This window comes from Empidonax traillii, unplaced genomic scaffold, assembly GCF_003031625.1.
Source record: "Empidonax traillii isolate 1590-97213 ecotype Southwest subspecies unplaced genomic scaffold, ASM303162v1 scaffold635:size371671, whole genome shotgun sequence".
Lineage (NCBI taxonomy): Eukaryota > Metazoa > Chordata > Aves > Passeriformes > Tyrannidae > Empidonax > Empidonax traillii.
In genome coordinates this window covers 73719-100469 of record NW_020955828.1, presented here as the reverse complement: position 1 = coordinate 100469, position 26751 = coordinate 73719, and the positions used below count along the sequence as shown (strand labels likewise).

Genomic DNA, 26751 nt, shown 5'->3' with positions numbered 1-26751 from the left:
GCATTACTTAATATTTATTGATACAAAGGAAAAAATAATTTGCAACAAGCTATGTATTTACTATTTACACAGAAGAAAGATCTTTAAGATCAATGAAACAATGTGCTCCTAAAAGTGGAGTGTCAGATGAAAATGTTCAGTGTTCTTTAGAAGGCCTTTGCATCAGATGATCTTCAATTTGCAGGTAAAATTACAGGGAAGAGCTTTCCAACAACATATTTCTTGCTTTTGGTCTACACTATAAAAAGAACAGAAATCAGTTCAAATTAACACAGTTAAAATAGGCCTGTCTGTGGCATAATACTGGGGAATCACTAGACAGTAAAGTGGAACAACAGCAAATTGTACTCACAGCAGCAAGGACATCAGAGCATTCACCTACTCCGGTGGCAAATCAATAAAAATATTAGTATAATTTCAATTATGCTCAAAAGAGCACATTAGCCTAATTTAATTTAACTAACAGTGTTCTCTGACAAATGTGTTCATCTGTGCAAAATTTGAAGCTGTCAAAATCACACCTGGTTGTGGCACTTACACTTGCTCTGCATGTATTTTCTTATGCTATTTCTAATTCGAAATGCTGTATATTCTGTGAAGGACTAAGAGGCCTCATCAGTATTTAATGTGCATGTGAGTTTCATGTTGCTTCTATAGAAATCTTGTGTGCATTTTAATTCATTTAAACTCAGGTTTGCACAAACGGTCCCCAACCTCTGGTCCACAGTCCCAAAGGTCACACAAAACTTCTTACAGTAGGGAAAATATCCAAGAATTAAAACTGCTGCTGAGAGAAGAACGTCTGATGCAACTCACCACATCAAGTCACAGCTGAGGATTGTTACTCCACATGTAGAGTTATATGGGAAAAGCAGACACGTGATAGCCTGGACTGCACAAGAAGCCAAATTTCAAGCTGGTTTAAAGCCCATACAGAATGAAGACTGCTGTTAAGACTTCTAAGTGAAAATAGCACCATCAAAATGAGTTATTGTAAAACCTTACGTGCAGAAGATTGTTAGCTAATTCTCCCCGAAGTGAGCAGTGGACTTCTCATCAAACCCAGGTACGTGTCTGCCTTAGAGGGACTCCTCAGAGCAAAGACCAGAAAGGGGAAGTCAAAGCTGACAGCTGTAGCACAACTCAGTGCGCACATTTTGTCCTTTCCTGTAGAGAAACGGACAGCAGTGGCCATTCACCAGCAGCCAAGCACTCTGGCACACCCCACACTCCAGCTGCCATACGGAGGGCCTGCTACATGACATGGAAAAAGGCCACTTTCCATTTGAGTTGTACCGCATCAGGGTCTTCCCAACGCAAGCATGAACTGTACTTCTTGCAGAGCAGCTTCCACAGCAGGGGAGTCTCTGACTTCACGGGACGGCTGAGATTGGAAAGAACTTCTGGAAGTCATTTGGTCCAACGCTTCTGCTCAAGTAGGACCACCTGGAGCCAGTTGCACTGGATACAGGTAAGCTCTCTTTCACCACATATGAGCTTCTGCCTCCTGATCTCTTCCACACCTCTTGACCTCTCCACAGCTACCACAGCAATGAGGATGCCAAATGTGTACACAAATACTCTAACATGCTTCGGAAATATGCATTCCCACCCACGGCACTGAGTAGGACAGAACAGAGATAACAGGTTCTGAACTATGTGGACAGAGCAGTTTCACATGGAAGGATATGTCAAATGAGCTTGGCAGGTCTCAGCTCCATCTCCAAGTGTATGAAGCTGATCCTGAGGGGTCACCCAAGCTTTATAGCTCATTCAGTCTAGACTCCCTCAGACACTGCAGAAATATAAAAGCCTAGGAAGATTACTTTCTCCTGGCATTTACCAGAAAAGTCAAGCAGCAACAGGGTGTGAGAGGTCACTTACGTCCTCACCAGCATCTGCAGCAGTGGGCATGTGCTGTCATGCCAGACCTCTGTGCCAAAACCAGCTGGCGCCAAACGGCATTCCCATCGGCAAGAGGAATGAAGATGTAAGAGCAGGTGAATGCCTGGACCAGCCTGCCAGTACAAAATCAGGGTATGGCGTGGTGCCTAAGTGATGGCAGAGCCATGGCAAGACTGTGCCAAGGCAAAGGAAGTCACCAGCACGCTGAATTAGTGCTACAAGAGGAGCAAAAAGCACAGCGTTATGAGGCTCTGGGATAAGTCTGGCCACGGGGAACAGAGCTGAGATGGATTCTTTCAGCACTGCAGAGCCAGCCTCAACAGACGGATGAGGTTCAAGAGCAACCACGCAGGCCTGAAGCAGTCTCAGTTCTGCTTCTGCAGCCAGGAAAAAAGCAGATGATGACAACAGCAAACACCTTGCCAATGACATCCTAAGCTGACCTTCTAGGGATTAAAATGACACTAAAACCTTACAAAGAATGGAGGCCAATCCATCACTTCTCTGAGAGCGAAAATTGGGAGCTTTGCCAGGCCCTGTACAAAACTTGTAGGAGGGAACCTTCAGGTAGGAGAAGATCTCTGAAATAACTCAAATACCTGAAACTGAGTTAAAAAAATTATTCAAAAGGACAGAAAAGAAACCTTTGGTAAGGGAAATGCACCCAAATAGGGCAAGAAATTAGTTTAGGCAGCAAGAAAAAAAATGAAGGAGCAGATTGAAACTTGATACAGCAGCTGAGCTGTAACAGTGGCAGATGAATGCCTTATTCCACAGCCTGTTCCAAGGGGAAGGAAGAAGGAAAAAGGAGACAAAAGTGCACCTTGGACAGATACTTCAAGTACACAACCGCCAACTTTTATAGAAGGATACAGTGTGTCACAGCGGCAGCATGTACACATGGAAATTCATGAAGAAAAGGAAATTACTATCAAAATTTTTATTAATATTTGAGGATCCTCATTTGGACCCTCATTGTATCATGAGGATATTAACTGTAATTTCTGAAATAATTCAAGTTCCAGTTAAGTGTCAAATTAAAAAAAAAAAAGTGGACATTTAAGCAAATTTTTAGCCCATGCTAAGTCAAATTGATTAAGAGAGGTGTTGTACTACATTAGCATCACGGTTCAGTGGAAATGAGCAGGGAGGGACACAGGAGGTCTGGGGCATGCACCTCATTTACAACCCTCAGCATCTCACCACAGATTAGCTTTGCAAGCTTAAGCAGTCCTTCAGAAGAGAATCTAAATTATTTGCAGTCAAAACAGTTCTCCTGTTACAGGTCCCTCCTCCTTTTTTCCATCAAAAACCACAAGTGTGTCAGGCAGCACTGGGTGCAGGACTGAGGTGGGTTGACCCTGGCTGGATGCCAGGTGCCCACCAAAGCTCCTCTATCACTCCCCTTCCTCAGATGGACAGGAGGGGAGAAAACATAACAAAACGCTCCTGGGCTGAGATGAGGACAGGGAGAGATCACTCACTCAGTTATGGTCACAGGATACAGGGGAATCTCAAGCTCCAGCGCTGGGAGCACCTCTTCCCTCTCCTTCTGCACTGACCTGGGTGTCTGCAGGGCTGTTTCTCTCACATATTCTCACTGCTCTCTTCTCTGTCCATAATTACTCCTGTACAGTAGCTTTTTTTCCTTCCTAAATGATATCACAGAGGCGCTACCACCATCTTTGACTGCCTTGGCCTTGGCCAGCGGCAGGTCCACACTGGGGATAGCTGGCATTGTCTCTGTTGGACATGAGGGAAGCTTCTGGCAGTTTCTCACAGAAGCCCCCCCAGTACCCCTCCTCCATCACCACCAAACTACCTGGCCGTGCAAACCCAATACGAGGACGTAAGCGACAGAACCATTTCATCACAAGGTAATGAAATTTCTGCAAACTTCGGTGGGGTGAGCAAATGAACAAAATGAAGCTATTCTAAATTCTGATAGTTCACTCAATGTAATTTGTTTGAAAATTGCATTTGGAAAGTTAAACAGGATACTAACATGGACTCGGTATGCCGCAAAATGAAAAGGCAAATAAAGAAGACATTTGAAATAAGTTTGTCTTTAAAACACAGTGGGGCTTTCACTACCTAAAATACTGTTCAAGTATGGGAGCTGTGTCCTAATTTATTCCTGCAGCGACCTCTCTGCTTTACCTCTGAATTACCTTAAGAGCGCACAGTAAAGCCTAGTTGCTCATCAGGCAAATGTCTGCTTCTACTAATAAGAAAAATCAGCCATAATAAAAGGCAGACAGCATTTGCTGGATGCAAAAATTTCTCTGCAATTATCACTTAATTGTCCTTCATGGGCCAGTACTGGGAGTCTCATACTTTCCCCTTAAGGTTGCTCCCTTCTTCAGCACTTTTCTTAACTGTCTACTTAATTAGTCTTCCTTCCTGGGCTTAATTGTAAATTTGTTTTGATTAATTAGCCTCAGAGCTGACTCGGCACTAACTGAAATACAGGAGAACTACTCAGTTTCTTCAGTGTATAGGCTACTGCATCCTAGGGGAGCTCGCTCTTCGTCAGCAATAAAATTCCAAGTTCAGATTCTGTTTGAAAAAAACTTTTTCATTACTAACTTTCATTTCTTGGAATTACTCCCACTGTATCACAACACAAAAATGTTGCTAACATAAAGAAACGACAAACTTCAGTAAGTTCAGGCCTCTTTTTCAGTGGATTATACATCATGCTCATTAGCTGAATGCTCTAATTTCAGAGAAGATGACATAAATGATCTTAAACCCAACTAATCATATCACTACTAGAATCCAAACCAAGAGTGTAGGTTACCAGTACAGACAGCTGCAACCTCATGGCACCAACACCAGAAACTCTTACCCATACCTACCTCTTTCCAAAGTTATTGAGTTTCATTGAAAATCCTTTGCATAACCTAGTCTGCACGACTGTTGGACACTAATACAGCTCTTTGTTATATTTCCACCTCTCACTTCACTCCTTTCCTCTCCCTCTTTATGGCATGTTGATTCCAGTAGATACGCACACAGCGTTATCATGCATCTGCCATCTTGATCAATTCTCCTTTCAGTTACTGATGCTGAAAACCCAGGAAAAGGTAACTTTAAGCACCAGGACACTGAAAAAATTTAATAAGATAAATGAAATAATGTGTGTTAACAGCTATTGCACCCACTTCACACACTTCCTAAATACTAGTCAAGACTAGTCTTCAGTTTTCAAATTTAAGTCCTTAGCTATCAAGCTGCAAAGAGAAGTTAAAAGTCTTATTCTGGTCATTAATATTTTTTCCTGTGAACACTTTCAGATTTGTATCTCAACTGAACAGTCAGACCGACTAACATTTTGCTTCTTCCAGCTCCTTGTTTCAATCACCGTTCCTCTGGTGCTCCATACGAGAGATGACTGCAGAAGAAATGCAAAGTGCATGTGGTTTTACAACCTTTTGTGTGCACCTTTACTTGGGCACTTTAACTGAAGCATAACAGAACAGGAGCTTCGTGGGTGGGCTCAAGGACACAGGGCAGCTCTGGAGGCACACCTTTTCATGTATCCCTTCCCTAATAACCTGCAGCTGACTGTTTTGACTGATGATCAACCACTGCTTTCATTGCAGAATTGACCCACAGGAATCATTTTGGCTGTCAAATCCTAAATGAAGCTTGTCCACACAATCTGAGAAAAGTTTGGCTTTGAGATCTCTTCTGACTGCATTTGTGATCATCCATGAAGTGACAGGATATTCTGCATAGGAAGTGTACCAGCTTGGAAAGATTAAGATATTCAGTTACAACAGCTGTCAATACCATTAAAGAGGCACGGTCCATGCTTTTCAGTTAGATGTATTATCTGCAATCAATCACCACTTAAAGTAAAGCCTGTATTACAAAAGGCATCATGCAGAGTCTATACATCAGTAAAAATGTAAGAAATATTCCTTCATGCTGAAATGCCTTTTCAGCTGTTATGAAATGAGGAAATAGCTCTTGAGGTTTATTGTATTCTCCAAATGTTAATTTAAAATCATCTGCAGATAACCAATTTAGCTGTGCACTCAAAGCAGAAGAAGCTGTATATGTGCCTCAACAGTTTGTTTTATTGGTCCTGTTTATTTTTTTCTGTAATTACTCAGCTCACAATCTCCTATTTTATGTTTACAGAGTTGTACAAATATGGATGTGCATACACATCTGACAGTTCTGCAATTATTCTTCTGCTTCTTTTACTAAGCTTTGCTTAGTAAAACAGGAACAGTTTTCTAACCAAACGAAACTACAAAGAGACAGATCTGCAAAAGAACCTACTAACCTGTAATTATTTTCAAAGGGAGCCAAAGCCTTCAAAACTCTGATGCTTTATGGTGGTGGGACTTCTCAGCTAAGTTCCTTAAAACAAGTCTCTGGATGTTACCAGAGTACCTACTACAGAACACATGTACCTACTAACATGAAGCTGAAATATTTGACTCGGCTTTTGTTTCCAGCTCTCTCAATTACTGTTGACAGAAAGCAATGAATTAATATACTAAAACAGGGATATCCTGCAGGATATCACTATGCATCCTCCAGGAACAGTATGTATATCTCACAGTCAGATGAAAAGGCCATGTCTCTCACACAACAGTGCTCCCAACTTCACCACAGGTAACACTGGCTAACCAATGTCAGCCTAGCTTAACAAAAACCTGGCTAAACCACAGTAGCCAGTGGAAGTGAGATTACTCAGCAGAGTAGAAAACATGCTGGTAAAAAGAATCACACATATGCAGGAAGAAGATTGCAAACTTCTCACATTTTGGAAACAGCTTTTTTATTTGTGATATCCAATTTGGCCTGATGTACACAAAAATGCAGCCAAAACAAGACCAGGCAGAGGTGAAACATCAGCTGCTGCTTCTGACCAGCAACTGATTACTGACTGACATGCTGCAGAGCTCAGCAGCCATGGAAGTCCTGGAACTCTGAAGATCCTCTTGCACCTCCCCACACTATATTCAGGCTAATGACACAGAAGCAAATTTCATACAAGTGTCCAGTTGAATTAAAAAAATTAACATGTAATGCAAGCCAACAGTGAACAACCCAGGTCAACTCAACAATTCCTGCAGTCCACTGATGATTTAAAAAACAATTTTGAGAAAGTGGCTGCAACTAGTACAACATCCATGCTAACAGAATGAACCTAGCAGCATTCAGGACCAAGTCCTACTGTTAATGGCAACTGATTTACACTTCCTTGCAACAGAATTCAACTGAATTTATCTCCACCTGTAACACACTCCTTGCTACCTTTCAAAAACCAGACCCTGATAGAACATAGAGGCCAGTGAAGAACAAACATCTGTGCTTGAAGCCCCATCTACTGGCAAACAGTAGAAGTGTTGCTAAGCCACGGCAATATTCCAGAGAACATCCCTTGGCACAACTGGTATTGCTTCTTAAAAAAGAAGTAAAACACAAACATTTTGAGATGTAGTCCAACTACAAAATGTTCTCCTCGAATCACACAGGACATCTATCCCAAGAAGCCGACTAATCAGAAAGCAACAAACCCATCCAGACTAAAAAGCGACATACTTTACCAAATCCACTCTATTCTGCTGACACTCCCAGACACAGAATTAGGAAAACACAAACAGGCATGCTGACCTCAAACCTGCATTTGAACACCTGCACTTTCCAGCCTGTGTCAGGAAAAGGTCTGCACGTTACTTCTCTCTAAGGAAGCATCCCAAAGGACATATTTCTCACCACTTACTCTTGACCCAAGAGAAAACCAACTCAAAACCTTGCTGCAGTGTGCCAGTACAGTGCAGGGGGGGAAGACACATCAATGCCTGATATGAGAAGGGTAACATATCACTTCTCATCTGAGTCAACATCAAACTCACATCTAGTGACTAAATGACTTTTTTTTTTTTAAATTTTAACTCAAACTGCTTACAAAAGTTGAGGTTGGGAAAAAAAGTTCCTTCTGTGTAGTCTGAACTCTGATACAAATAGTTCGTATCAAGACAGAGGTAGAACTAAATGGCAAAAGGCACGTTCCTGTTTCATCTTCCCAGTTACATGTAACCCAGTCATGAATGAAAAGATGTCACATAACCTCTACCAAGTATTTCCACTGTCCCTATGCCCCAGCTATAGGAAATACTACTTGAAAGAGCATGACAAAAAGTAGTATCTCAAACTCCCCAGCCTAAAGGACCTTTCACAGAAGCATGGCAATCTTGGTGTCCAAGCCCTCTCGCAGACACACAAAGTCAGCTGGCATCTGAAAGCCAATTCATTTTTCCTACTTTAATGTATACTCTGGATTTAGCATAAATATCATGGCCAAAACCATTTATGAGGTCAACACTCAATCCTCAAATCCTTAAAACTTCTCGATTCCAATTCAATTTTCCTTATCTCCTCCTCTCTGAGGATAGCAGTGACCAGAGAAGAGAAAGCACCCTATCAGAATAGCTGTAGTTTATCTTCAGCCAGAAGGAACCTTGAAGAGCTTGGGAGACAAATGCTATGGATACCATCTGCTGTCTAGACTTGGCTTCTCGAGTATACAGTATAATTACAGCTTTCCCAAAGGTCCTCATTACTATCCAGGAACACAGCAAGGAAATCAAAAGGAGATATTAAAGTAATATATTTGGCAATGACCTATCGCTGTTACACAAAATAAAGCTATCAACAATGTTCAGAGCTAATCAGGCCACAGCTTCCACACAAAAGACACAACTGATAAGCTCCTACTTAAAAGCTTCTGCTTTACTATTGGAACTGGAGGCACTAATCATACAGCTGCCAGACAAGGAACAAATGCCTGTCATTAGCATATTTAGAAGGCGGCTGGACCCCAGCGCACAAACATTTCAGCAGCCCATCTCCCAGACAACAATTACTGGAATGCAAACAGCAGGTTCATCATTTAAACAGAGATTACTCTAAGCAGTTTGTACCAGGCAGTTGTTAAGACTATCTATCAGATAGCTGAAGATGTCAACATTTTTTCAAGTGCTAAGTTATCTTTAGGGAGATTAAGCATATTGATACAATTTGGGACAATAAATATACCCACACATTTTATACTTGTATCTTTCTGTCACTGGATGGCACAAGAACAGTAGTTGATGCAGAGTGAGGCCCTTCAGTGTCTCATTTCAGTTTGACAGCAAACTACTGAGGTTCTTTTGGTTTTGTTCTCAACTCTTCTTATGTTGATTTCACCTGCTCTGTTTTAATTTGTAATGTTGAGGTGGGCACACTCGAACATTTTTTGTATGTAAAAAGAACTCCAGAACATACAAAAGCTTGAGAAGTGTTTCAGCAAACTTCTCTGCAGAAGGTTCTTCACCTGACTTTGAGTTGCGTGAAGAGAAGAACACTTTCTTCGTTCAGAAGATTACGTATGTTATATCCATTTCCTACAAATAAAAACACAGTAAGTTTTGGCTCTTTAGGAGCTAATAGCAATTTTTCAGGTTCTGTCCTATGTTCAGACAAGTGTATTTTTATTTCATATATTTTAACAGAAGAAAAATTAGCTCCTAATCTAGGATGCCACTCTTACAGACAGGTCATACATTTCAAGGAGATGACAAGGAATACAGCTAGTGTCATTTATTTTAACCTGTGGTAAGAATAAAGTGCATCTTTGCTTAGAAAATTTTAACTGAAAAGAATGTAACAGGCTTGAGCTCTCAGCTCTCAAAATGCACAATAAAACTTTAAGGTGACTGAATTTAATTTATTCCCATAGAAACTATCAATAAAATCTGCACATGGAAACCTACCTGCAGATCTTCACTTGAGATTTGCTCATTAACATGACCACAAAAGAGAATCATCTGATAGGCTTTGAACATCGTGAATGAGCAATATCCTAACATTCATATGGCCACACAGTGATTTACAGAGATCATCTGCCACAAACGCTGCACTCATTGCCCATCCAACTATGCTAAGACCAGCCAGGAGGAAGCAGGGAGGAATGGAGATAAACTACAGATCCTTCTGGTCCCATGAAACTTTCAGCATTTTATATAATCCACTTTCCCAAAAAGCAGAAAATTGCCTCTGCAGATGCCTAAACTTTTAANAAAAAAAAAAAAGCTTAAAAGCATCAAGCATTAATTGAACAATGATTGCTCAATCAGGACATCACTCTGTTAACTTTTTCTGTTAACAGAAAAAGTTAACAGAAAAAAGTTCACAGAAAAGTTAACAGAAAAAAAGGGTTAATTTGTAATATTTTAAGACAGCTTCTTCACACAAAGGCTATACAAAAGTTTTCTACAGCTTCATGAACAGCCTGCTTTACAAGTACTACAAAATCTTCTGATTAGTATCTTAACCCACTGATGGACAGTTTCCCATATGGAATTCAGGTTACTTTTATATCAGAAGGGCAAATCAGGTCTTTAAATGCTCAACAACTCATATGAATTTACAACCCATTCAACAGGACATTCTGCACGTTCTATATATCAAGCACAAAGCACAAAATACAGAGAACTGAGACAAATAGATTTTCATAATTTTACATAGAAGAAAACAGCGAGCAGATGATGACCAAAACAATTATAATTAGCTACCACTATATTATGCTGTCTGTGATGTTTCCCCAACATTATAACTAGTGACAGAATCAGAAAACCAAGAGAAATTTACTCTTAGAACCTGGTAGTGTCATCAAAACTTTGAGGCCAACTCACACAAACAAGCAGTATGTGAATCACTGCGTTCAACAATTAGATTATTGACCTGTGTCCAGTGTTGTGTCACGTTCCATTCTCCATAAGTCTATACTTGCCCACTCTCTATTCCATCTCTCTTTCAGTCATTCAGTTTGGTTTTGATTCCTAGCATGCTAATACAGTCTCAACCATCCCCAACGCATTTGTTTTAGATACGTGTACTCACCTGGTGGAACATAGAAGGAGTCCCCTGTAGTCAGATAATATGATGTCTTATGTAATGTAACAATAATCTTGCCACGGATAATATGGAAAGCCTTAATGAAAGCCAAAGGATTTTAATATTAGCAACATTTCCTTTGATAACATTTAAGGAAGTTATCCCAGAAAACATCTGCACACATGTTGTAACAAAGATAAAACCCAAAATAAGCAGGCAGAACTGCAATCCTTTTTTTACCCCCACACTGCTGAAAAATAAGATGCACAACTCCAAAGAGGGAATGGGGTCATCTTATTTATTTGATACTTCTGTCTTGCCTGCAAGGTCTAGATAGTAAGTGCCCATAGACATACAAATTTAGTATGACACAAAGGAGGGCAATGTGCATGCAAAGTACCTCAGGAAAATGATTCATTAATGTTTATGTGCATTATGAGAGGGAAAACCCCTGAAAAACCTGTCAGCGACTTCCAACCACGCTAAGATCTCCTGTTTACACTGTCTTATAAAAGTAAGAAAAAAACACACTTACTATTGTATCCATGTGGACAAATTGGTGTCCCTTTTCTTTAAGTGGTTTCAAAATCAATTTACCAGTTGCAAAAACAGATGTATTCAAATTTTTGTATATTTCTACCGCTTCATCTTTGAAGGAGCAAGCGTGACTGCTTTCAGTGTTAACACATTCTACAAAAAAGTTCAAGAGATTAGCATTAATGCTATCATGTAATTAGTCTTGTAACTTGTTCAGTGCATCATATATTGTTTCAGTGCAACACCTCCAAAAGCTATACTAAATATTTAGCAAAAAAATCACAACACTTTTTGTTTCCCTCAGAACTTTCTCCAGAAGAGCAATGAATATTTCAATAGCTCACCTTCTTATGCCCAATGTGGCATGAACAATTTTTTTCTTATCAGTCTAAACACAGCTTATTTAATTCACTAAGTCCCTTGCTCACATCCCTTCAACTCACCCAGAACTACCTCCTCATTTGTTACTGGGTCCAGTACAATGGTTGGCTTAGAAGTATCAGCTAGGTTGTGATCCAAACTTGCAGGTATCTCTCTTCTCTCTGAGGAAACAAAGAAATCAAAACAAACCCAGAAAAATTATCACTATGCATTGAAAAAACTTATTTAACCACAACTTTTCCACAGTTCTAATGTCACATGTAAAGTACTTAAACTTGTTTTAATAAGGGAACTAAACAGACTGAATACACTTCATTTAAATAAAAGGAAACCATCCATAACAGTTTCTTGAAAATGTAATTTTCATTGAAATAATTTCTGTGTGTAATAGATGAAGGCTCTCTAAATCCTAAGAAATTTCCCAGGGGAATGCCAACTATTTATCCTGCGCTATTAACAACAGTATTTACTCAAAAGCATCTGTATTTTCAGAGAAGTGCTTTCCTAGCAACAGATGCTGAGAGGATATAAAATACAGGATGAAGTATGAAGACCAAGTTTTTTTGCTTTTACCTACTGCTGACAAAGGAGACTTAAGAGATAAAGCATTCTAAAGCCTAAGCACATGTCCAATTTTTTTTTTCTCAAGAAATCTCACTGTATGTTGCAAATGTGAGAACTATTTCCATAATAAAAAGGATATAATAAAAAGGATTTTTCCACAGCAGGAAATATCCTAAGAATCGATGACAACTCTACATTTTTCACACAGAAAAGGGATGCTGGAAAATGTTCACAACAGAATATCCCAAAGCTCTCTTGCAGAATTCTCATAAGCAGACAATTTTAGCTCTACACTACACAGGAAATTTCTTTAAACACAGTCAGAAGCAGCATATTACAGGCAAGCTGATGCACTCTGTAGGCACTCTTAGCTCCTTAAATACCCTTACACCAAGACAGTCAGGAGTAGGAAGAAAGTTGCTGTGTTTAAACAGCTCTGCTCCAACATAACCATCTCTGTATAAACAGAAGCAGCATCAGGTGTACCTCTATAGCTATAACCACAGAATTTTTATTGTATCAGTAAGATTTGAGAATTCGTGCTAGAAATTTTTCTCAGCCAACAGTCCCTTACATGCATCACTAAAACTCAAGGACGAGAGCGAAAAAAACTATCTCTGAGGATGGATGTCTGTTCGAGAGGAAATCGATCACTTCTTGAAAACAGTTCAAAGCAACCAACAGCTCTTGTAAGATACAGCACGAACAGTCACTACCAGCTCAGGTTCACATGCGCTGCAAATTATTTATATTAGAACGTAAACTGTACTTAGATTGATCTGGACCAGGATCTACATCTTGTCTTGAATCTACATAAATATTTTTATCCACAATATTATGAGGCAGGAAGCACATAGTGAGAACGGCCACCTTATTCTGTAAAGAACGCAGCTTTCAGTATCTTCCTGCCACACCTTCTAGTTCTTGTGTTTAAAAACAAACATACAAAAAAGCCAATAAAACAATTTATTTCTATTTCCCTTCTCTACACCACCTGTGATTTTATAGGTCTTTCTCATGCCTCCACAGAACTCTCCTGAGGGCTGAAGAGTCTTCACTATGTGGTTGCTTCTCTATAGAAGTCCTTTCATGTTTTTGATAAGCTTTCCCTGAACCTTCTCTAGTCCTACCACTTTCTTCTTGAGTTAAGAGACAAAATTCACATGAAACACTCTGGAAAATCAGAAATTTTTACCAACAGTGACTGTTTTCTTCCTTATTTCTCTGATTATTATTTCAGCCCTGATTTGTTTTAGAACTATGTTAGGACCATATGGCGTTTTCCATGCTTGTTAGCACTTGTTTTATTAGTTCTGTAACTTTACAGAGAAATGTTTCAGTTTCAAACAACAGCTCTAGACAGTCCCCATAAAGAAAGGCTCTTCAGCACTGAAACATCTTTCAGATTGCACAGCAAAAATAATTTGGTGTTTGAATTGTGACTCTCGTTTCTGAACACTACATAAATATTTACTATCTTCTGGCCACGGAGGCTCTAGCAAAGCTTCCTTTCCCTGTTTGTTTAAATATAGATTTATAGCTCACTTTGAACCATTTTATGTAGTGTTCTTAAAGCTCTCTCTTCACCTACCATGTTGTGGTTTTGTATTTAACCTACAAAAGCTTGAGACTCTACTAACACCATATACTGCCCTTTTAGATGTGGTATTACAGGTATCAGTAAAACGACCACAAGTCTTTATAATTTAACTGTGCACATTAGCATCATGATCTGAACACAAACAGAAGTACAGTTTATTTTTTTCCTACCCCTGCTTTAAAGGCATTTCTGGGTATGTTCTGTATTTCTTCCTTTCTTCTGAAAAGTTAACATTTTTAAAACAAGAATACACAGCATTGCTATAGATAAAGCAAGAACAGGTTTTTCCACATCACATTAATAGATTTTGTTATAAAATTATTTTCACCCAGATAGAGAATCAATTGTTTACAGAAGGAAAATCTTACAGCAACAGAGTACTGGATTACAGATACCTTTTTTTTAAGTATCAAAAGGAAAAAAAGTCTGCGTTCGTACTTGTTTTATTGGTTTTCTGCTTCTGATGATCCTTCCTCTGTTTATTCTTACTGCAAGGTTGTGTTTCTGGATGCACTAATCCACTAATCACAAGCCCTCCTGAAACAAAAGGAAGTTAAAGTTTGCTAACTCACAGTAGCTTTAAAGGAATACAAACTTGCACAACCAACAAGCATTTTAATTGAGAATATACTTCCTTGATGCTGAAATTTTTAGACAGCTTTAGAAAGCCAGAACAAACCAAAAAGCTTTTCATTATTAAGTATTTTGGAGTGCAGTGCAAGTTGAGATATTTTAAAAATAATTTTTATCAAATTTCAGTCACATGGCATTTCAGAAAACCATGATATGAAAGCAATTTTTCAAGATAAAATATCAATTTTAGGAACACAAAGAAATACGTTCTTAAGCAAATTAGTTAATTAGGAAAAGACCAAATATTAGGATGAAATGTCAAAAAAAAATCCAAAAGAACAAGATATATTTGCTCACTTAGGGAATTTAACACTGAGACTGGATAAAATATTACAGTATCTGCTAGGAAGCAAATAGGTATTTTGGAACTAATACCTGAAGAGTTCATATTATAGTTTATGCGCTCGCCTCTCCAATATTCCAGAGGTTTTAGCCGTATCCTTTTTGTTCGACGAACGTTAGGTGTGTTGGAAGGCATCACTAATTTGAAGGATGACATAATTCACATTAAGCATGAAAAGAAAATTCAGAGATGGAAAATACTGAATATCCTTTCCTGTTCTGCTGTATCACAAGAGGGGTCAGCACCTCCCAGCTGATACTTACATCACATTGATGTCATGACAGGAAAACGGGATCCAAACATTGACAAAAGCCCTCTTTTGTATACATCACTATTTCACTCTCTTTTTGCTTAAATAATCACCACACTGACTTCGCATTACATTTAGTTCTACGTGTCTTAGTGAATCACTGAGATATGGACCTTCGGAGCTCAAGCACAGGGACAGAAAACATGCTACAACTGTGAAGACAAAGCTCTCGACAAAGACTAAGGACCCTGCCTAAATCTGAGGGATTTCATTAGCAACAGTGAAAAGGCACTGCCTTAGTTATGGCAAGGGGAGAGTAAGAGATTGTATTCGAAGCTCCTCCCCCCTTCCAGATTCACAAGTCCCATCTCTGAGGTCCAGAAGAGGTCCACTTCTGCCAAAAGAAACTCCATGCATTTCCAAGATTTCTCAGATATTTAACTTCAGACGTACTTATTACATAGTCTCAACTTTCAAGTTGTCTAAGCTGCCATATATGAATACAGTAAGATATATTTTAATATTTGTAAGGAAGAATAAAAGCCCTTAAAGAGTTAAGAGCAAATTAGTCAAGAATATTTAAATGTTAAAAAGGGTAAATATAAAAAACTTGATGAAATAGTTTTTGAAAGTAGACAACTAAAGTGTTGTGCATAAAATAATAATGAAAGCAATAAAAAAAACCCAATACAATACAGGCAAGCATGGTACTGCAGTCGACTGCACACCCATTGTTCCATCCTATCCAGACCCAGACCACCACAGAAGGCAGGTTATTTGCACTGCCAGTTATACTGCATAAAACTAATACAAACTCTTACTGTTCTCACTGAACTGTAGGTTTGTCTTGACTCAATTGTTTAGGAACACATTCAGTGCAGGTAGCTCAGTGTGCAGCTGCAGTGCCAGTCTCCTTCAGCAGAGTTTACATCACATTGGAAATACATTTGTATTTACACACATTATGATATTTTAAAATAATCTTACCTATTTTATGCCTTGCTATGTTGTCTGACAACGGATCTATTACTTTGTAATTCAAGTCATCAAAATTCTCTGTAAAGACATTCAAAAAACCACCACCATAGGCATTTACCTTTCCTGACTTTTATCCAATATACCCACTAAAAGCAACCAAGGGTAATACAAACTGCAGTCCCAATGAAAGTGTTCCCCCTTAACACATTTTGCTATAAACATGTATGAAACCCAGTGTAGATAAACAGTATATGCAATCAGCAAAGCTTGAAAACTACATGAAAACTATACATTCAAGTAAATATTCCTCAGACCTATCCCTCTTGATAAAACGAACATTGGCAAATTATGACAACAAAGTGCAAGGTCATTCAGCTTTATGTCACTCAAACTTAGCTTTAGGATAAACTTCTTACCAGAATACGCACAAAAACCAGGTCTCTGAAGAAAGCAATAATGAAATAATAACATTTGCATATTCAATTTTAGCTCTAAAACACTAACAAAAAGACTTTTTATCTCCAGGGCTCATGTTCATTATGACAACATGTGCAACTCGTGCAGTGAAACTTAAAACCCAAACCAAATAAATAAAAAAAAAAACCAAAACCAAACCAGACCCTACAAACCAAACCGATCAACCAAAACACCCCAAACCAAAATATTCTTGGGTGAACAGGCCATCAGGCTGTACAATTTGGTCCAGGGTGGCCTGAATAGGCTGCATATAGTACCATCACATAGTACTATATGCATGCCATATACACATAGCAACACATCAAATTAGTACAAACAGAGCCTGAAAAATTTCTTCGAAATATTTTGGAGAGATAACTTTATCATGGTAGGCTTGATGCCAAACCATGAAGGGCTTGTCCTTCCAAAGCTACCACAATGTAAAGCTGGCATACTGTATCACGTACTTGAACAGAAACGTAACCACAGCCAATAAAATCTGCACTTGTTCTGGACAAGCTGAATACAACAGAAATTACTGAACCATCAGTTACAGTTTATAAGAAGTTTATATATAAAATGCAAGAAAACAACAACTTTAAACATTACCTGAAGATGTATCATACTGTTCACAAGACTTACTGCTGAAAGCAAATTTATCACAATGTTCTAGAGCAGGCCCACTGCAAAACAATAAAAAATAAACCTGCTTAAAGATGTTAAATGTCAAAGAAACATTACATTACAGCACTACTATGAATATCAAATTTAATTCTTTTCAGATCATGTGGTCTGGGTTTTGTTTTTCTTTTAAACACCAGTTTCCCTTATAATTAAAAACCCCCAAATTTTCTGCAGAATGACTGCTTAAGAATTCAATGAATTCACAGACTGCCACTCCTGTTTGCTTTGTCATTAAGTTCCCAACGCAATGAAGGGGAAGATACATGCCTATCTACATGCACAAAGTTTGGACTGTAGCTACAGCTCTATACGACACTTAACAGCAACTTTATCAGTACAGTTGCTATTAGTTCTAGGAGTACTGATATTTCTGTTCCAAAATCACACACTAATGTGTAAGCAAGCCACAAAGGAAAAAAACCCCTAAGGCAAGAAACTTACTATGACCCCTTATTTATGACAGAAAGAAAAATTTTATTAGTTTATTAACTGTATTAGCGCAGTATTTAAAACCCTCAAGCATGAATCAATTCTTTTCTACAAGGTGCTTCACTAGTAGAGCACAGAATGGGGTAGTAGTACCAAACTGTTCTGTCTCAGTGGGGCAGAAGTGAGATTAAATTCAAAGTTTTCAGACAACTCAAGAAATTACCTTTCATAGTTCACAGCCCTCTCAGCCACAAAGGAATCTCTAGAAGAGAAAAAATTATTCTTAGTACGTTTTAGTGTTGAATCAATTTTACTTGATGAGAGGATCCTATAATCCTGTAAATTTATATCCTGAACAAAATTGTAAAAAAAGACATTAAAAAAAAATTTAAAAACAATGCAAAGAACAAGTACTATAAACTGGTTTGAGACTCCTTCAGCTTCCATCTTTAGATTGCCAATGACTAGAAAGTTACTTCCACAAAAATATATACAATAGCTGAAGAAATAAATGCTGTATTTTCTACATTTCATTTAAAAAAATAACAAACCTGACAGTGAAGTTACTCTGTGGTGGTGGGAAAGTGTCAAACTGGATCTACTACACAAGTCTCATGACAACAGTTTAACCAGCACAAGCTTCCTCATGTAAAAGACACTAGATTTGGCACCCACATTTGAGAACAGGATGTTGACTACCCCACTTGGTTTCTCTATTAACTATTCAACCGGTGTTAAACTATCTCGTAGTTCAGTTGGGCCATCACTGCTTAAAAGTTAACAAGGTGTGTTTAATTATCTACCAAATTATACCACACTTGTAAGGAATCACACAAAAAGCTTACTGCAGTCCATGTTGCCTGTTACGTTTCCTTTTGTTATTTTTTATTTTCACATCTGATAATTTCTGCTTTTTCCTCGCCACGTTCTGTACAGAAGAGCTGTCAGAATCTGTTTGAGACTCAGTGTCCTCAGAGTTTGAGTAAACAGCTTTATTGGTTCTGCAAGGAATCTTTTCGGGTATCTTCCCTGAATACTTGGCTGGCAACTGTTTCTTTTCAGACTTCTTCACACTGTCCATGGGATGCTGCAGTGCTTTCACAGGAGTTCGGTTATTTGCACCACCGGATGACTCCAGTGTGTGCAACACATTTCTAGGCTTTTCAGACACAGCAAATTTCTGAATCACGGGAGTCTCTAATTTCTGACGCAAGGGTGTGGTGCACACGTCTTTCAGATCTACAAGCTCTCTTTCATGCTCTTCTTCACTAGGTTCACTGTCAGAACTCTTCTCTCTTTGTAACTGAGGCTTTTTATTACTACTTTTTTGGACAGATTTTTTAAGCTCCTTCCTTGGACTTACTGCCACTTTCTTAGCTACTTTAACTTTTGGAAGTTTCTGCTTAGCAGTTTGTTTCCTCTTATCTAAATGCTGAGAAGCTTTTGAAGCTGACTGCGGATTCTTGGAAGACTTGAGAGACTTTTTTGGAGACATAGTCTGTTCTTGCTGACGCCCAGATGAGGGCATAGGCAAATCTTCACTTGGCAGCACCTTTGTTTTACATTTTTCTGCATCAGATGCTTCTGTTTCCAATCCAGACCATGACAACATCAGTTTTTCAGCTAGTGGTTTCCAGGATGTGTTCTTTTTCTGGTTTGGAGAGTCTTGCCTAAGTGCATCCTTTTTAGTCTTTCCTATCAATACACAAAACATTTGGACATTAATACCTTTTTACATTGAACGTGAAGATCCCTGCTGACATCTGAATGCATAAAAATAAACCAAAAAATCAAAATGGGAAAATAAACAAACAAAAGGCATTGCAAAACCAGGTTTGTTCCCAAAGGCTAAAAGAAGGCCTTCTCTAAACTATAGTGTATAAAAAATGTTTTAGTTTACTTCCAGTATTTCCTAACAGAAGAAAAGGGAGCAGAAATTAGCTTGCTTTCTAGTTTTCAGTGTTTCCTGTTACAAACCCCTTCACAAGTAATTCCTAAAACCCAATCCCCTTCAGTCTGAAGCATGTGTCTTAAACTCCTTTCTACCAAGAGGAGCAAAAGTTTGCAGGTACCTACCTTCTACACCTGCTCATAAAAAAAGGTAACACTGCTAAATTAATTTTTAGCATCCTATAAGGAAGGGCAAAGAGTGACACTCTGTCTCACTGCCTCATACACACCCAAATTTAACTGTGCAACTGAAACATCAGAAAGCAATCCATTAACGTCTCTCATCTACTTTATTGTAATTTCCTAATTTCATTTTCATTTTTCATGGCTAGGCTTCGCGAATAAAGATTTGAGAGGGGTTCTACCCATGCTTGCTACAAGCGCATTGAAATTTCCTAACAAACCCCCACAAAATAATCCAGTAATATGACCTGGAAAGAAAAGTTTAAGTAGCTGTTAAAGAACTTACCTGTATGAGTACCCTTTTGGCTTCGAGATTTAAGGACCTTTCCTTCACTGTTAGAGACTGGATCTGATTTTGACGTTCTTTTGAAGTCAAATGCTCCAACATCCAGATTATTCGGTTTCTGTTTAGTAAGTGCTTCAACCTGTGCTTCCTTGTTCTTGCCTTTCTTATTCTGTGTCGTCTTCTTTTCAGAGGGCTGAGATTTAGAAGCAGGAGTTGCAGAGCCATCTTTTTTCGATTTTTTGTTCTTACTGGGTATTGAAATCCAAGAAGTAAAAGATGCGCCACCTGATTCGTCGATTAAAAATTCACATTCATTTTCGATTTCTATATCTTGATCTTTCACAGGAGGAGGTGATGGGGGTGATAGCGAGGCTGAATACCTACAGAAAGGAGGGACAGTGAAATCATTTTGGGCAGTGGGGTAAACTGACTTTTAATCTTTCAGATCTAGTGGTGACTCCAGAACACCTAAACACAGTACAGAACGTTCTTCTGAATGCATTTATTCATTGCTCTTTAAGCTTCCAGAAAGAGCACCAAGGCCTGCTTCTTCTTGCTTTGGACAGACACTGGACAGTCAACTTCCTATGTAACCAGTCAGATCCAGACTACCTCTGAAAAGGACTGCTTGCTCACTGTAAACTTCAAAATCACATAAGGCTTTCCTGAATCCTCTAGGCCACCTATCAAAACACCTCAGGCTCTATTTGAAACCCTATTCAACAGACACTATACAATACACTATTTTACTGGCAGACAAAACCATGAGCACTGTTAAATCCTACACAAAATTTTGAAACAACCATTCAAACACTTTTTTAAGGGCAGCATTTTTAATGTTGGACATTAAAATGTTATGTAGCAATGCTGGACTATCCCAAAACATGCTCCCAGGCTTTGTTTATAGATGAAAGGATGTTGTTCCCATATTCAGACCAGAGTTATTTTAATAGCAATTAATGTTCCACATTAAGCCTCAAAACAAACCTCTGTCGAAGTGTTCCAGTTGCTACAGCTGCTAAGAAAGCTGAAGAGAAAGTCTTCTTTTTCTGCAGACAAGATGTAGCAACAGGTTCTGTTCCTTGCACAAGAACAACCTGCTCATCTCTCCCAGTCTGAGGTCCTTCCAAATTTTCAGCTTCTCCACAGCTCTTTGCTGCAGCAGGTGTATTCCAGCCATCAAAACACAATCTATGTATGAAAAACAGCATTCAGACATATTGCTATAAATCTTGTGAGTGCACAATACAGTACTGTGAGGTAGAACAGATGCTCCTGCTGACATTGTCTCAATTGTAATGAATGAGCTTCCCTTCGGCAATTTGCTTGAACACAGTTTAGCTGTAGTTCTTCCCAACACAGTAGCAAGTGTCCAAAGTAACACAGTCCACTGGTGACTCTTGATCAAAGTAAAGGCTGCTCACTAAGACAAATTCCTAATTTGTCCTAAGGTGCTTCAGAAATTGTCAGGTTTCCTAGACTGTAGGTACACTGTCTTCCCAATCTCACTCCACCAGTGGGAGTCAATGGGATCAGTGTCAGTCCATCTCTATGATTTACCCCAGAGGCTCAGTCCTCCAGGAAAGCAATACTGTGGAAAGCACCACTGGCCAATATTGCAGCTGGGCTTCACATTATTCAGTGGGGAGATAAAGATCACAACTTAAGTTGTTCTATTTCATATAAAACACTTGTCTATTCAGAGTGAGAGGAATGACGGCTGCTCATTTCTACTTTAACAAATTCTTGTTACCTTCTAAGGTCAACACTATCAATAGGATTCACTGAAAAAGTTTGGACTACCTGAGAAGCTGATACTTTGGTGAATTTTTCTGCAAAGAAGAGTTCAAGTCTATTCTGACTCCTACACTTGGGTGCTGCACTTATCACCAGAGTATTTAATAAAAAATAATTCTGACCTTTCTAAAAACAGATACGGTTTATAACTGATTGAAACACTGTGTCGATTTACCCTAAGGTAAAGGGCACACAGGGGATGTAACACCACGGCCATGTTCAGCTCTACTTACTTAAGTACAGGAGAACTTCTCCCTTTCTCCACAGGAAAAGGTGATCCAACAGACCTGTGATCATCCTCAGGGTCCAAAAACAAGGCAGGACTTCGGCACAGCGCTTCAACATCTTCTAATGTATTTTTTTTGCTTTTAGACACAGGAGACTCTGTTTTTTTAGAAACAGCTACACCATCATGTATTGCAGGCTTCAAGGGTGATTCACAAGACTGTCCTGCTATATATATAGAACAGGTTTAATTCCTCTACTCAAGAATTTACAAAAAAACCCTAAAAAACCTTAATTCAGTAATAGCAGGACCAACCTCTGCTGCTGACTGGTTTTAGCAGTGATGTAGGTGAGGATTCTGGAGAATTACAGGCTCTTTTCACAGACTTGTTTGATCTTGCCTTTGGCTATCATAGTTGGTAAAAAATAATGAGACAAAGTAAAATATTCGATAAAGCAACAGTATTTTGACAGGACTACAAATGCCTACAGAACACAATATACTTTCCTTCTCTTAAATCATACTCATGTGAATCACAGTTCTATTTTAACTAAACACTTCAACTTTCTATCAAGTAAGACTTTCTAAAAGTAATTGTAATTTCAAATAACAGGAAAAATCTATATGTAGCTTTAAACAGGCATCCTGCTAGTCTCCAGGCAAGCTATTCTTTTCATTTGAATGAATTATTTTAAACAATTTAATTCACCCTTCTTAAGACAGGATGAAGTTTTGCAAGAAATTATTTGACATTATATGGTATTCTAACATCAAACTATAGTAAAAAAACACCATTATAAAGGATGCCTGTTCTCAACCCTGCCATTAACGGAATATCCTATTAAAAAAAATAGAATCAAAGCATATTAAATATACAAACTAGATTATTGGCATCATTCTCCCAGCACATAACAAGGCCTTCAACTTATTTCCACTCTTCAAGAAAGATACATATATATAAAGTTATTATACAGATAACTATTTATCAGGAGTTAACAAGCTTTTATACAAGCATCACCTTTCAATTCTACTGTTCACCATTCAGCTAAGAACTGTTTCCATATATATGGCAAAGTGGCCAAAACCAACTCCAATGGAGTCCCAGAGAGCCATACCCACCCCTCAGTAACAAGGCAGTGTGCTCCAACCTGAGACCATGAGAAATTTAGGTTTTCTGGACAAAAAGCTGAGAAAGCTTTCACCAGGAAAAAAAACTAGAAAACAAGCTATTAAACAAATCTAATTACAGAATATGTACTGTTTGAGCACAACAAACTAAGAAGAAAAAACAGTATCAACAACTATTACAGATGGTTAAATTGTAGCCTATATACTGTTACAAGCAGCATATGGAGCTTCTTCAATGCTCATACAGAACTAAACCTACAGAACTAAACTCATATCCCAGTGAAACTGTACCCAAAGCTACACTGTGACAATGCCATAACTAACTTACCTTTTGGCTCTGCGCTGAAGTCCTCTTCCCACTTTTGACAATAGGAGCTGGGCAAAGGGTTGCATTTGGAGAGTTTATTGTAAGATCACTGCTGCAACCTACGAAGAAAACACTTTAAGTATGGGGATCTTGGAATTGTCCAGGTCTCATTTATTTTAACAAGTTGCTACAGCTTGTTAAGGTCATGTAAATCCAAACAAGAAAGGAATCAGATAGACAGGAAAAATTACCTTTGTAAGACAGCTAAGACACAGTTTTAAGCAGCTAGGAAGAGGGTGCTTTTCAAGTCCCTGAGAAAAACTTTATTTTTATCCATTTTATCTCTAATTTTTATTTCTATTTATTTACCACTACCTATAATACAAAGAAGACATTATTTCTTCTTTTACCAGCAAATTGAGTAAAACACCGAATAAGAACTTACTTTCAAAACAATCCTGTATGAGTTTCAGTACATTTTGACCTGGCTGTATATCAATCTTAGTTCTAGAAGGGAGAGGAAAAAAAATATTTTAAATCAAAAATATCATATCTTCCTATCCCAGCAATATTAAAGCAGCAAAGTTCTCACTTCTCAATATTTTAAATTATAATTTCCCCTAGTCCCAGCTTCAGTATAGTTTTACCTATCATTTCCACACATAGATATCTGCAAAGAAATTTGTCTAAATAAGAATTCCATGGAAAAAAGCCTCACTGCCACAGCTTATGATAAGAATGAAGAATTCTCTCTACATAAAAGAAAACACCCAACTACTTCCCTAAGGTAAAAGAGCTTTGGGATGAAGAGAGTCTCTCTTGAAATAAATGTTTTTGGGGAAAAAGTGAGTGATTCACTAGCCAATGTTGATCAAATCCAAAATAATACTAGAAAAGCCATGGAGTCTCACTCCCACAATTATCATCACACACCTTCAAAAACAGCTGATTAGGTAGATTTTGCACGCTCGCAAAATGCAAGTCTAAAAATGGATTCCAGTAACAAGAACCTCACAGGCTTCTGACGTGCCTTTAAAGAATGCTACAGCACTGAAAATACTCCAGCTCATCTCCAGCATTTACCAGCAAGGTCCAAATATGCTGGAACTCTGTGTGGGTTTCATTTCTCTACTTCCTGAAAGGTAAAATGTCTGCACAGACTATTCCTCCTGTACTCAGGCAGCCTAGTTAGGGGTACCTTAGGTATAGCTACATCACACTTAGCTGCCTCAGCAAAAGGAAACAAAGGAAAACCTGTGGGCTTTGTCCCCCAGCACTATTTGCTCCTCCCACCACTAAGAAATTTGGGAAACATCATATGATCGGTTTTATAGGATACACCATATAGCCTTGACATTACGCTCTCAGATAAAAATCCACATAAGTTTTCCGGAATCTAAGAATAAAATTTTAAATGCAAATTACCCTCCTCCATGGCAGAATCTTGCTCTGTAGTCTTTTTTTAAATGATTCTGTGAAGAAATAAGAATCAGTTTTTACTGAGCATAACGACAATTGACAGGAAAACAAGTGAGCAGATATCAAGCATTCTCAAGCCATCGTAAACTAGTGGGAGAGTGGAGTTACTGCAGCCCTGTTTTCCTTAGAATGCCACAGCAGCTACAACCCCTGTAACAACTGCCAGAAATTCAGCTTTCCACAAGAACCATCGAAGCATCTGTTGCATTCAAAGCCAGAGAGTCTTACAGGAGACTTAACAAGACAGAAATCACAGAGAATCTAAGGATCTGGTTACTATTTACACAACCGTAATGACTGATCTTTTAAGTAAGGAAGAGGACTGAACTACCACAAAGCAAGCCAGGACATGACTTTACAACACATCCGCTTCTGTGTGTTAGCTGCTCACGTGATGATTCCTACCCTGTTTGCCACAAGCACGACCACACTGACAGGCAGTGGGAGCACATCGCTGTGCCACGGTAAAACTACAGCCTCAACTAAGTCCCAGTGCTGCCTCACACCACTTGAAACCCGAATATAATCGAAGTCATTCAAATAGAAAACACGACTCCGGTCATCTACAACCACAGCTAGAGCAGTAATACTTCAAACAGCAGCATATTATCAGCGTTACCTTCTGCGTCAACAAACAAAATAAAGCCGCTGACCTGGAAACAGGTAAAGGCTATCGAGGATACAAGCGGGAAGAAAGGTCATGAAAAATTCAAGAGCTAAGCACAGTCCAGTTTTTCACAGATACGATAGGAAAGCATCTCAAAAAATTGTAAATGTTTAGCTGAAAAACAACTATAAACTCTTATTCATTTGTGTAAATTTAAAAAGTACGTGCAGTGTGGAGATTATCTAGTCATAGCGCAACAAAATTCAGTTCATTTTCCTGAAGTTTGCCATGCTGACAGTACTTTACACTGCTTTGTGATTCCTCTCTGGATAGTACTTCTGGTAACAAAAATAACCAACACCAGGTATGGACTGATTGTACTGCAAACTTTCAACATCGGCCTTAAGTGGCAGAAAGAAACTCTAGGTCACACGAGGAAAACAACTTTCAGAAGCTGTGCAGAACCACACTCCAGTCAATTTGACACTCGGTCTTAAACCTCTTCCCCTTGCAGCAGAGCGCAGCACAATCCCCTGGCATGAAGCCATTCGCACTAAGGAGACTTAAAATCTCCTGTAACGGACAAAAAAAGTGCTTTTAACAGTTCATTTATGAGCGTGTTCGCATCGCCCTCCACATGAAGAGTTTTAAAACTCAGGATGAGCACCATTGTGGCGCGCCTGGACGAGAGTCCGGCTCCGTACGCGCTCACTCGCCCATGGAAGGCGGCTCTCCAGAGGCAGCGTGAGAGGAACGGGGCTCCCGACAGAGCAGCCCTCGGAGCACAAGTGTCTGTGCCAGGGGCCCGTACTCGGAGCTCGCGGTGCGCCAACCACGGCCTGGCTCTCCTCAGGGAAGAGCGAAAGACCCCCGGCTGAGGCGGAAGGGCGACCCCGCCCCTCCTCCGGGAGCGCGCCGGGGGCCGCACCTCCGGCTCTCCGGAAGGCACCGGCCGCTGCCCGCAACACAGCGCCCAGACAGACCGACAGGCAGGCGGACGGACCGACCGACAGACAGACCGACACCCCCACGCGGCACCCCGCGCGCTCTCACCAAGGCCTCCGCCATCCCGGGACGGGGCTCGCGCGCGCCCCCCGCGCGCCGCTTTCGAACCCGGCCGC

At 39.3% G+C, this 26751-nt stretch overlaps 1 protein-coding gene across 4 annotated transcripts; it reads right to left on the bottom strand.

The window, feature by feature from the left end:
• Window positions 1-26751, bottom strand: CENPC (centromere protein C). 4 transcript variants are annotated; one of them, XM_027899055.1, is made up of 19 exons: window positions 26684-26751; window positions 24970-25016; window positions 23990-24051; window positions 23566-23663; window positions 22425-22515; window positions 22117-22333; window positions 21074-21277; window positions 20087-20466; window positions 18513-19362; window positions 17891-17929; window positions 17164-17237; window positions 16108-16176; window positions 14903-15007; window positions 14333-14431; window positions 11793-11891; window positions 11348-11502; window positions 10819-10909; window positions 9202-9320; window positions 1-233 (listed from the first exon to the last, which is right to left on the bottom strand). In XM_027899055.1, exons 1-18 carry the CDS (start codon window positions 26696-26698, stop codon window positions 9247-9249), a joined length of 2769 nt encoding a protein of 922 aa, XP_027754856.1. In that variant the 5' UTR covers window positions 26699-26751; the 3' UTR covers window positions 1-233; window positions 9202-9246. The 4 variants fall into 4 exon arrangements, with proteins under 4 accessions (XP_027754856.1, XP_027754855.1, XP_027754857.1 ...); XM_027899054.1 differs by lacking the exon at window positions 1-233 and having other exon boundaries at window positions 5974-9320; XM_027899056.1 differs by lacking the exon at window positions 1-233 and having other exon boundaries at window positions 5974-9320; window positions 14333-14428.